Genomic DNA, 12,291 nt, shown 5'->3' with positions numbered 1-12,291 from the left:
TTCACCTTTTAGACCATCACCTATCCTTCCATCTGTTGACTCTACTGTATCAAATACTAAATGACAGAGCTCACTTCACTTTCTCAACTGTATTTTGCCTAAGGTACTTGTCACTGCCAAATAACAGAGGAATGTTCTTAGGCCTGAGAGAGTGTGAGACTCCAAATCTGTTACCAGGTATGCCAGTTTTTTCTTTACCCCTCCCTTGAATTCTTTGTCCATCTAGTAAGCACCAACTTGACTATGTGTTTTCTAATATTTATTGTAAGAATAAATTTCCTTAACTTCCAACATGACCTTTGACAACAAGAAAATAGCTTTTTATTTAGGATTATTTTACCTTTCCCTTTCTTTTATTACCAATTTCTAACCTTATTTTACATTTTAAACAATTAATATAATAATTCTTTTAAGAAAAAAAATTTTGAATTTGATTTTTCTTAGAAGTAGTTAAAGCTGTATGTATTATTGTATCATTATATCTTGTATTGTATCATATATTGTATATGTATCGTAAGATACACTTAAGATATGATAGGGCTTACGACATGTATAGATTTTCATAAAAAATATATCGTATCTTTGTATCATAAATTTTTAATAACCATGATTGTAGCAACTAGTGAAGTTCTGAAACCAACTTTAAGAATGATGTCTAGTCAAAAGAATGATTCAGAATGGCTTAGTTCTGATGTCATTTAAGCATATTAATAAATGTAAACAAGTGAACAAAAGAATCGATTTACATTAGTTTTAAGATTTGATTTGAGCAGTTATATTGCTTTAAGTCATTTATCCAGATAAAGGTTTGATGGAAGTAATTCATTTTGCAATTAGCTATTCAACACCCCATGGGGCCTTAACCCAGGCCCTATCCCACACAACTGGATGCTAGGAAATGTTGTCTTCATCATGCAATATGCTTTGGGATATATCATGCAGGAAGATAATACTATCTTCAAATCCCTTTACCAAATTGCTTCTCCAACAATGCTGTCTGTTGTAAGAGAATCCAAACAAATATTTTAATTTAGAATAAAAAGTAAGCACAGGTAATCCACCTACAAAAGCCTTGAAAGCATAAATACACCAGACTGAAATAATAAGTGGAGAAATTTAAATAATGCTTTTGTGTGTGTGTGTTTATGTTGCTCAAATAGATTTAAAAAATCAGCAATTTCAAGCAAGTACTCTAAAAGCCAACAAAAATCAATGATATATTGGGGGTGTTACATTGCCAAGTGACTTGAAATAGTACCAAATCTAGGAACTATGAGTGCCTCTGTATGCTGGTTTGGAATTGAAAGCAGGCACAGGTGTGATCTAAACTGGACCAACTCTCTTTAAGAGGGAAGGAACAATATCATTGAATATGACAGAGAGGGTGCCCCAAAGCCTTTGCTTTGTCACAATTTTAAAAACAGAAGCAACACTGCAGCACAGGCTGTGAATACCAAGGAGTAAGAAGCAGACCAATCTTGAGCTCGATTTTTCTGTAATATTGCACAATAGGAAAGGTAAAGAACCAAGCATTGAAGATATAACATTTCAAATAGTGTCCTAATCATGTAATAAATGAATAAACAAATAAATAAATAAATGAATATATAAATACACGTTTTCTTTCCTTGTCTTTAAAATTTAGGTTTTGAATTTCTTTAAACATCCAGATCATTTTGAAGACAGCTCAACTTTGGCATAGATCACTGGGGAGCTACTTCCCTAGAATAAAAGTTCCATTCTGTCATGCTTGAAACCATAGCCGCATCTCATCATTCACTTTAGTAAAATACAATTTTGTGGTATATGTATCTAAATTAGATCAATCCTTCCCCAATCATGCCACAAATTATAATCTGTTCAAATTACACTTCTAGAAGAGGGAGGATTACCCTTGTTACTCTCAAATAAAGACATAAAAATGTTTTCATGAACCTTTTATGGAGATGAAAAGAAAAAAAAAACCAAAGATCAAATTCCTAAATAGATAGATATAACCAAATCAGTGTTTTGTATGCCACTAAATTGGCACAGACCGTATCTCTATGTTGAAAATATCAAGGACAGGTTTTTTCTTTTTTAAAAGGCAACTGTTTATTGAAGATGTTAGTGATAATCAGAGTTGCCCATTGTAGGTACAATTCATGTCCACACCAGTGGCTTAGCATATCTAGATGCCTGTCCATCAAGCTTAGGTAACTAGGATTGTGGCTTAATCTATAAACTCTGCTTATTTAGAAAAATAGGGAAAGAAACTAAATAATGTATATTCCTAACTATTTCAATCTTAAGAGATTTGTGCCCCTCCATAGTCAATTTAAGGCTCCATTAAGAGCTTTGCCTATGGAAATGCAGTTTGAGATCTAGCAGTGGGCAATTTAAAAGCAAATTGAAAAGGTAGACAAGATTGATTTGTTGAAGGGGGTCCAACTTTCTTCAGGTGTTCTTTTTAATTTTTTTATTTATTTTTTATTTTTTATATCACAATTCCCTTGTTTAAGTGCATATACTAGGAAATCCATGTACGTATTCTTTGGATGGGTTGAAATTGGGGATTCATCTGCTTGTAGTGAGGGAATCAGGTGATGAATGATAGGATTTCAAATTCATAGTTTTGAAGGTGCATACAAAAATGCTGGAGTTGAAAGTATGGTGTAGTTATTAATGGGTAGTAGTTAGTGGTTTAATAAGATAAAAACCCTTTGTTTATGCTGTGTTTGAGAGCCAAATGGGAAGGGGTTGTGAACAAGGGTCCAGATGCATTAAAGAAGATATGTGAACATGATCAACTTCCTTAGCGTATGATGAAGAAAATTGCTAGAACCCTAACCTTATCGGAGCATTGAGTGATTCATTGGCAGCGTTCTTTTCGGGAAGATACATTTAGGTAAAGTCCTTAATTGGCAGATCATAAATGATATGGAACTTCCAAAACAAAAATAAAAAAGAAACAGAGTTTAATAGTCTATCTTTAAGTTCACTAGCAGGATTGCATGCCTTTCTATTTGAGATAGAATTTTGACAATTGAGCATCAGATTAATAGAATTTAGATGATCTGATAAACTTTAGTATACTTATATGAGATGCAGAATCATGGACAATCTCATCCATTGATGCTGAGAATGCAGAATCATGGACAACCTCAGCCATTATTGCATCATTTGCAGGCAACTATATTTCCTATCCTCGTTGGGGTACATTAGATGGCATTGTATTTGGTCACAAACCTTTTTGTGGGGGGTAAGTTGATGTGAAAATCTCCCAAAAAAATAAATAAGTGTCCCCTAAAATCACACCCCTTCACCCTTTTGGTAAGGGCTTCAGAAAGAGTAAAAGATTTTGAACTCTCTTACCTTGTATTCCATTAAGACATGAGTCTTATATATCTCTAACCAAGGTAGTTTGGAGGGTTTTTTCTTAATTTTATCAATGCTTTATGTTTGGCCAAAACTTTTGAATTCTTTTTGCCTTTATATTTCTGATAGCCTTTTCCCAATGAAATTTGTTCATCTAACCAGTAAAATAAAAGAATGAACAAGCCACCAGGCCATGGCATTACAATAGAAGATAAAGACAAAGAAGCATACAGGACATTTTCTTCACTCTTCTGTAAAATTTTACAATCTCATGCGAGAAGAATTCACAATGGCCAAACCAACCCCCGAGATTGGCCAAACCAACCCCCAAGATCTTAGCCATCAAAATTAGATATTTCAAGGAGGTAAGAAACCTCATACCTTCAAGGACAAAATAGATGAAGCTGCAGAAGATTTCAGTCCTTTAAACCCAATGTCATATGAAATGCTCCCATCAGCTTTAAACAGTCCAAAGTTCCTCTCAGAAGTTGGACCAGGCTTCAAATTCTCATTGAAAACTGCAAAAATATATGCCTTCACCACATTTTTTGGCCTGAGTGGGGTTCCCTTCTTCTTGGCAAGTCTTTTACGCAGGTTATAATTGTAAGTCCTTGCATTTGTTGAGGTGGCAGCAGCTTCATTTTCATCCCCACGAGAAGCCCAGCCCGTTTCTGTAATTATAACTTCCATCTTTTTAAATCCAGAATTTTCCAAAGCAGCATAGGCAGCATCAATCTGAGCATCAAGCATGTTATCATAATGAAGTTTAGCCTTTGTATCATAAATACCCTGCGTTGACTGGAAAAGGGCATAATTTATATCAATGTTCGCTGGATCTCCCATATAGTCAAGAAAGGGGTAAGCATTCAAACAGAAAGGAGAATGAATCTCTGAGAAGAACTCCAGGAGTGGCTTCATGTATTGGGCAATATTCTGATTGAAAATACATGAGGAGGGAGGATATGAATTTGAAAAAACAGCCTGTGAATGTGCAGTTGAAACCTGAATTAGATCAGTTAAGTGAAACTTTTCTAGGGCTTTATGAACATTTTTCACTGCACCCAAAAGAACTCCCCATAGTTCTTGATCACCCCCTAGAACTTCATTTCCCACAGCAATTCCCCGAATATGTGTACCAGGAAGGAATGACTGTACATTTTCTTTAACCCAACTCAGGGCATGGTCCTCAGAAGCATTCATATCTTTCAGGTTTCCATTTGGAACTCCAACCACTATTTCAAGGCCAGTTCCACTAAAAGCCTCGAGGACACTGTGATCAGCATCGTAAATTCGAACATTCTTTATCTTTGCTGCTCTGAGAAGTGTGACAACTTCATCAGGTGAAGGGATGTTATCTGCAATTCTCCCATAATTTATTCCATAGGTTCCAGTGAATGCTTGCACTGTCAAGGATCCTGGTAAAAGGAAAAAAATATCAATTAACCATTCTTTCATTTGTATAGAGGTAGATAACAACAAACAACAACAAAAAGAAAAAGAAAAATACATAGATACATAAATTCCATAGTCAATTTGAGATCAGATAGCATTAAATTTTTCTGGCCCCCCAATAATGGGATAAGGATTCTGATTTTCTAGGAATTCACAATGATTCTTTCGAAATCCCGGTAAGCCAGAAAAACAAGAAAATCAATTGGACTTAGACAATTTAACCTAAGGTGAGCATATTAAAGCAATTTTTTGCTAATTTTTATTCTGCAAAGCTTGGTATAAATAGATGAGAGACCAAATTTCAAGCCACACATCAGAGGATAGTAAAATCTGATACAACTTAGCATACAGATCTAAACACTGCAACAGGAAACCCCAAATTAGTAATTACAAAGATAGGTGGAAAAAGGAAAAAAGAGAGTTCAAAGGAAAGAATGTTAAAGAACAAATCCTCCGCATAATCAAATCGAATTACTAAGATTCCAGGGGAAAAAAGAACGAATCATCAAGCAAGCAAATGAACAATGCATCAAATAAAATTTCTGAAATAGTAAAGTGACAGTAAGAGCATTGGACACACTAGATCAGTCATAATTTCTTGCACAAAATTTCCTAACACATATCCAAAATCTTCGGAACAATAACTAATACCAATCACCACCTCTTGCAAAAAAATTTCAAAAACAGATATTCAAATTCATCTATGATCCAGAGAAGATAATAACCCAAAAAAAGGCCAACCATTTCCCAATAAAATCAATCTGCAGTCCGAGGTGTGAGAACCAACAGCACGGAAATGGATCCAGAATCGATATAATCTCCAATTAGCATTGAATTAAACGAAAATCAAGAAAAAACACACATACCCAATTGTAAAACAGTTATATTTAATCTTAATGATACAAAACCGTTAAATTCAAAAAAATTCTGAGATCAATCCAAGTCAATATTAGTCTAAATTCAAAATACCCAGTTCATAATTTCAAGGGTAGAACTCCAAACACAAAGAAAATCAAAGAACGAATCAACAAAACAAGAGAAACAAGAAGTACCATTCATGGCGAAGACTATAAAGAAAACCCGAAGAAACCGATAAAAGAAACGCCAAGACTTCATTTCCCTGGTCAAAGAATTAAGAAGAAGGATTCAATCTATAGCAACGACAGAGATTTGAACTAGTGCGGTGCACTTAAACTGAGAAAAACCAATGATAGATTCTTCTTCTTCAACCATTCCATATGCCAAAGAGATAGATACAAAGATACTCTTCACTCTCTCTCCCTAAAGTAGACCGCCTTTTCTTCTCCCCTCCTTTGTTCTCTGTTCCTCCCTCTCTAAGGAACTGGTGGATACACAGAAATCAATGGATTTCTCTCTGCAGCTGTCTCTCTCCAAAAGCTCCTCCGGTGGTGTCGGCCGGGCAGAGGGTGACGCGGTGAGAGGAAGAATGGGGCTGTGGCGGTCGTTTTCTTATGACTCATAAATAGTGTTACGCTGTCAAGCGAAGGCCGGCTTTTTCGGGGGTATTTTCGGTATTTACTGACTTTCTCTCTCATACTTTTTTACAATTTCTTAATTTCCTCCTTCTCACAAGTATACGAATCTGTATACTTTTTGAAATGGAATGGAACAAGAATACAGGTGATATATTCTATTCCCACGCGCCTACTGCCGCAGTTTAAATTTTGAAATAACTCAGAAATAACGTTAAAAACCCACATTAAATAATAAAAAAAATAGTATTTTAAGTCATAAAACTATGATATTTTTTAAAATACATTTTAGGTATTTTTATTTATTTTTATATGGCTTAATGAGTAATAATTGAAAATATGGATAAATATTTTAAAAACTTTTTATTACAAATAAATATTTATAACCTCAATAAAAAAATTAAATAAAATTAAATATTTTTTATATTTTTATTCTTAAATAGAATTTTGGTTTTAAAAATAATTAAAACCCATTTTTTAAAACTAATTTTTAACAATTATTTTTGGAAACATGTTCGATCATATTTTTAAGGTTATGTTTGGTTATTGAAACTTTGAAGAAAAATATAAATGAAAAAAAAAATAAAAAAGAAAGAAGAAAACCAAAGAATATAAAAAATGGATTTAAAGATAATAAATTATTTTTATATATTATTTTAAATTTTATTTTTATTTAAGGGTTTTTTTATTAGAAGGTCCATAAAAACCCAATTCTTGAAATTTAATTCTTTTTTTTTTGTCTTATTTAAATAAAATGTCCTTGTTATTTTCTTGTAAAAATAATATTTTATTTAAAAATTACGTGTAAATACTTAAAATGATAAATGATATTTATGTCAAAAATAAGTTTTTTTTTTTAAAAAATAAAATATGGAAGGGATTAAATTCACGATTTGGGATTATTTTATCTATTTTAACCAAACATTTCTTTATTTAATCTCTCCATATAAAGATTAATTAATTTTAAAATATATAAAATTTTTAATAATTTTAATTATATATATATTTTTTAATAATAAAATTAAATATAAAAAAATTATTTTCTTAATATTTTTTTATTTGTTTAGTAATTTTTAGGAACTAAAAATAATCTAAAATTTAAGAGGGGGTTTATAGTCTAACAACGAATATTTGAGGCGGTTTAAGTGCTCCTTCTTATACTACAAGCAATATTTTCTCTATTTTATTAAAATTAATATTTTTTTTAAATCTACTTTGACACTTTAAGGGCAAATAGAAATGTAGAAAACTATTTCTTCCATTTAGCTTTATCTTTATTTTTTTTGTATTTGGGATATGGTATTTGAATTGACAGGCTTTGAATTATGGGCCATGGCTGCTTCTCACCACTCACTACATTAATTATTAATTATTATTTTGGCAAATATTTGATCTTTTTGTTTTTGCTTTCAAATAACACTTTTACTGTACAAGTAGCGTGGAATCTGATTGGCATCGCATAAATTATAATTTGTCAACGCTAAGTTTCGATTGGTTGTATCTTCGAATTTTGTTTTTGTGATAGTAATTAGGTTCGCAGGTACTTGTCAAGGCCGCAATTCTCCCCTCTTAAAGTCTTGCCGCCCCTCTAACCTCTTTGAAGATTTGCTCCAATAAGTTTTTTGAAAGCGATTTTAGAAAATATTTTACTATTTACAACAATTAAAAATTCAAATCGTATTTTTAATATTTTTAAAATTAAAAAATTACTTATAATATTTTTTTAATAAATGCTTTATAAGTGATTATTCTAAAAATAGTTTTTTTTAAAAATATTTATATTAAAAATACTTTGAATAGAAACACGACCAAACACATTTTAAGTATTTTTTCACATCAGTCTATTTGAAAAAATGTTTAGATATGTCTGAAAGCTATTTTTAAGGAAAACAAATGTAAAAAATATGCTTAGTAAAAAAAATAGAAAATAATTTTTTATTTTTAAAACAATGAAATAAGACATTTGATAAGAATTTATTTAAATAATTTTCACTTGTTTGGGATTAAGAAAATGAAAAAATATATTTAAAAATGCGTAAAATAGAAAATAGTGTTTGGAGTATAAAATAAGATATTTAAGATCTAATACAAATCAAACATATGATCAATCAGATCATATAATGATAAATCCGAAGACTCATAGAGTTGACACCTTTTAAGTCTTTTTCAGTATTCTAATGAAAAGTGGGGTGATGAATCAATGTCTTTAAAGTTGATTCGTCCAGTCTTAGTGTAGCAGCGTTGATGATGCATTCCATATAGTGATGATCTCATGAACTACAAATTACAGTTAGCGGGAAAAAATAGGGCTTTTTTTTTACTTGTCCGACTATTTTTAAAAATAATTCTTAAAAAATGGTACTTTGAAAAACAATTTCTTAAAATATGGTAATTATAAAAATATTTTCAAATCTATGACATTTTTTTACCACTTTGAAAGATGTTTTTTGAAGATACACTTTCCATATTTTTCATATAAACCATAATTCCATAAAATTGAATTTATGCTAAAAGTGTCCCTTCAAAAAATGTTTTTTCATAATTTTTTTTATTAATCATACGTATTAAAAAAATTGAATTTATATTAAATAAATATCATTTTCACAATACCATAAAATCAAATTTATATTAAACATGTCTCTTGAAGAGACATCTTTGATAATTTTCATATCAGTCACACAGTAAAAAAAATTGAATTTACATTGAAGACGTGTCTATAATTTCACAAAATTGAATTTATACTAAATGCGTCTTTTGAAGAAATATTTTCCACAATTTTTATATTAGTTACTTATCGAAAAAATTAAATTTATACTAAAAGTGTATCTTGAAGAAAAATCTTTTAATATAAATTTAATTTTATGAAATTGTGAAATGTGTCTTTTGAAAATATATTTTTAGTATAAATTCAATTATTTCAATGGAGGACTGAAACAAGAATTGTTGAAGGTGTCTCTTCAAGAGACATCTTTAATATAAATTTAATTTTGTGAAATTGTAAAAAGTGTTTTAAGAGAATATGCTTAGTATAAATTTAATTTTTTTTTTTATTATGAAACTGATATGAAAATTGTGAAAATTGTATTTTGTAGAATTGTAAAAGATGTCTTTTGAAGAGATACTTTTAATGTAAATTAATTTTTTTTTAACGTGTGTTATTAATGCAAAAATTGTGGAAAGTGTCTCTTCAAGAGACACATTTAATATAAATTCAATTTTTTTTTTAATGTGTATCATTGATATAAAAATGACAGAATGTGTCTTTTCAAGAAATACATTCAAAGTGGCAAAAAGTGTTGTAAACTTGGAAATATTTTTCACTGTACTGTATTTTAAAAAATTAATTTTAAATTCATTATACAATTATTAAAAATCCGGAAAAAAATGTGGCAATTAGTTGTTTAAGTCATTATAGTTCTTATATTACCACCTAACATTAGATAATGTGACTCCCAAGTAATCAGTGCTTAAAGAAAATAAACATCCGCCTCACTATTGCTTAGAGCTTAAGAATCATCCTACCTCCAACCGACTTTCGTACGAAATCTTCTTTTATAGCCTTTTTCTTTTTCAAAAAAGAAAAAAAAAAAAAAGGGAGAGAAGATGAAAAAGAGTAAGCCCTTCATACCCATGAATCCTTCAATCATATTTGCTTATTTTTTATAAGTAGTACTGACATCACTAAATAGTCTCTGTTCCTGACAGTTGATTAGTGTGTAAAGAGGCTGCACTAAAAGGCTTTTATGGTCCACTTGCTGATCCCAAGTTGATTCATTCCTTCATTTAGTTGAAGAAACTTGATTTAAGAAAAAATCATTATCAAGTAGATGAAGAAAAGGCAAAAGAAGACAATGGAGGGGATGTTGGAATGCACATCACTGGGAAAAGCTTGAGTAGGAGGAAATGAGCAAAGACTTTAATGATGTTAGTGTGTATTTTAAAGGGAAATGTGGGAGTGGGGGATAAAGGGGAGGGGGGAGGGATGTTACTTGGTGTACTGAAGACCAGTAAAACTGGAAAGGATTGTCTTTAGAGGTGGGTGGAAAAGAATGGAGTTTGGGCTGATAAGGTCATTTTGATTTTAAATGGGTACAACTTTTGGCATACCAACTGTTATGATCCACGTTAGGGAATCTATAGCTTTTGCATCTTTATTAAAATCTGGGAAACAACACTCAAATTGAGATTCTAGTCTACTTCCTTTGGAGCTAAGGTTAGGAAGATTGCTTACTTAACATTGTCATTGAACTTTTGGGTCATGGGTAATGAACCCAGCTCCATTTACAATAATTGTTGGGTTCAAGTTGGAGAATTTCATTCCCATTTTGTGGGTGGGAAACAAGAGGATTATGTATATATTATAGATGTAGATTATGATACACCTGGATCCCTCTTTTAATGTAAAAAGTGAGAAGAAGAATTGTACAAAACATAATGAATTTGATTTGAAAAACCACTTATACAATTGTTGGGTTTTTCCTTGTGTGGAAGGCCTAAATTAAGAGCCCAAAATTTAAGGTCTCTTAGGCTTTTATATAAAAGGGTTAGAAAAAAAAACCTTTTACTTCTTCTTCTTCTTCTTCTTCCAATTTTTCGCAGCCAGCCATCGGAGGTAGGAGAAAAGAGAGAGAAATGGGAGAACCACCATTTTTGAAGTTAGAGAGAAAAATTCAGTTTTTTTTTTCATTGCCCAGATTTCATCAAAGGTTCGATCCTGCTTCGTCTGTGGGTCGATCGACCTGAAATTTGGAGGAGAGGTTCGTGACTCATTGATCTTTATTCTGAACGGTGGAGATCGGATTTGGAGATCTGAACTGTCGTCTTCCAGTCCGAGAACAGAGCCTCCGTTTTGATGCGTTTTCTATCCGGATAGTTTTGATCATGAACACCGATCAAAGTTGTTGAAATTGCCAAGATCAATTTGTCTTGAGATAAGGTTGATGTATGCCTCTAGTTTTATCTAGAGAAAATTGTGTAACCTATTAATTATATTAGTGGAGTTTTTAAGTGGCCTAAGGGTCCCATGGTTTTTATTTTTCATATTGGAGAAGGTTTTCCATGCTAAAATTATTGGTGCTTTGATTGGGTGTCTTCTTGCTACTCTATTTGATTGATTCCTATTAGGTTCTCATAAGAGGGGATAAAACCTGGTTGTGCATTATTTGTATTTATCCAACCAACAATCTCCAAAAGATTATACAGATGTTAAAATTACAAGGTCAATAATCATAGAACACAAATCTATTATTGAAAAAACAATACGTAGTTTCACTTGGCAGGTATTATTCCTAAGTCTTACTCCTCAATATTTACATTGATCTTCATGTTTACGATACATCATCGCACATACACCAAATGAAGTATGCTTCAACTCTTAAAGGGATGTAGATCTCTCTCACAACCCAATAGAATGAGACTATAAACTTTTTGAGAGTTTTAGGATGAAGATGTAAGGAATCCTGGATCTTTCCATTCCGTATCTTGGGCTTAAGTTTGATGGATAAAGCTTTTCCTAAACCTTTAGATCCTAAGGACATGTAGTGTGCTTGATTGGTTTAGTGACTTAATTGAGATATCATGATGTCTCTATTGAAAATATCTGTTGTTACCAAGGATGAAAATATCGGTAATTATGGATATATCGGTATTTCGATTTTACGGATATATCGATAAACCTAAAATTGACCAAAACTTATAAAAATATAAAATAAAACTTTTAGAAATAAAATTAAAATATAATAGATATTTTAAAGTTATTTTATTAAATAAATTAATGTATATATATATATATATATATATATATATATATATATATATATATATATATATATATATATATATATATATATATATATAATATTTACATGTCAATAAAAAATATAAATTTGATAAGTGTATATTGATTATTAAATTATATTAAATATTATTTGATTATTATATTGTGATATTTAATTATAATATATTTCGATGGATATTTTAACACAAAATA

At 30.9% G+C, this 12,291-nt stretch overlaps 1 protein-coding gene across 1 annotated transcript; it reads right to left on the bottom strand.

The window, feature by feature from the left end:
• Positions 1-1,136: 1,136 nt before the first annotated feature.
• On the bottom strand, positions 1,137-6,270 carry LOC117925503 (glucan endo-1,3-beta-glucosidase 11-like). Its single transcript, XM_034844523.1, has 4 exons — positions 6,040-6,270; positions 5,862-5,929; positions 3,739-4,772; positions 1,137-1,493 (listed from the first exon to the last, which is right to left on the bottom strand). Exons 1-4 carry the CDS (start codon positions 6,045-6,047, stop codon positions 1,407-1,409), a joined length of 1,197 nt encoding a protein of 398 aa, XP_034700414.1. The 5' UTR covers positions 6,048-6,270; the 3' UTR covers positions 1,137-1,406.
• Positions 6,271-12,291: the final 6,021 nt, after the last annotated feature.

This window comes from Vitis riparia, chromosome 11 (assembly GCF_004353265.1).
Source record: "Vitis riparia cultivar Riparia Gloire de Montpellier isolate 1030 chromosome 11, EGFV_Vit.rip_1.0, whole genome shotgun sequence".
NCBI classification, from domain to species: Eukaryota; Viridiplantae; Streptophyta; class Magnoliopsida; order Vitales; family Vitaceae; genus Vitis; species Vitis riparia.
This window is presented reverse-complemented; position numbering and strand designations above follow the sequence as displayed.

Coding starts and splice junctions, on each gene's coding strand:
- LOC117925503 (XM_034844523.1), bottom strand. Junction 4,773..5,861: donor TATAGTCTTCGCCATGAATG/GTACTTCTTGTT, acceptor TCCTTTTACCAG/GATCCTTGACAGTGCAAGCA. Junction 1,494..3,738: donor CATCTATTTTGTCCTTGAAG/GTATGAGGTTTC, acceptor GCAATATTACAG/AAAAATCGAGCTCAAGATTG.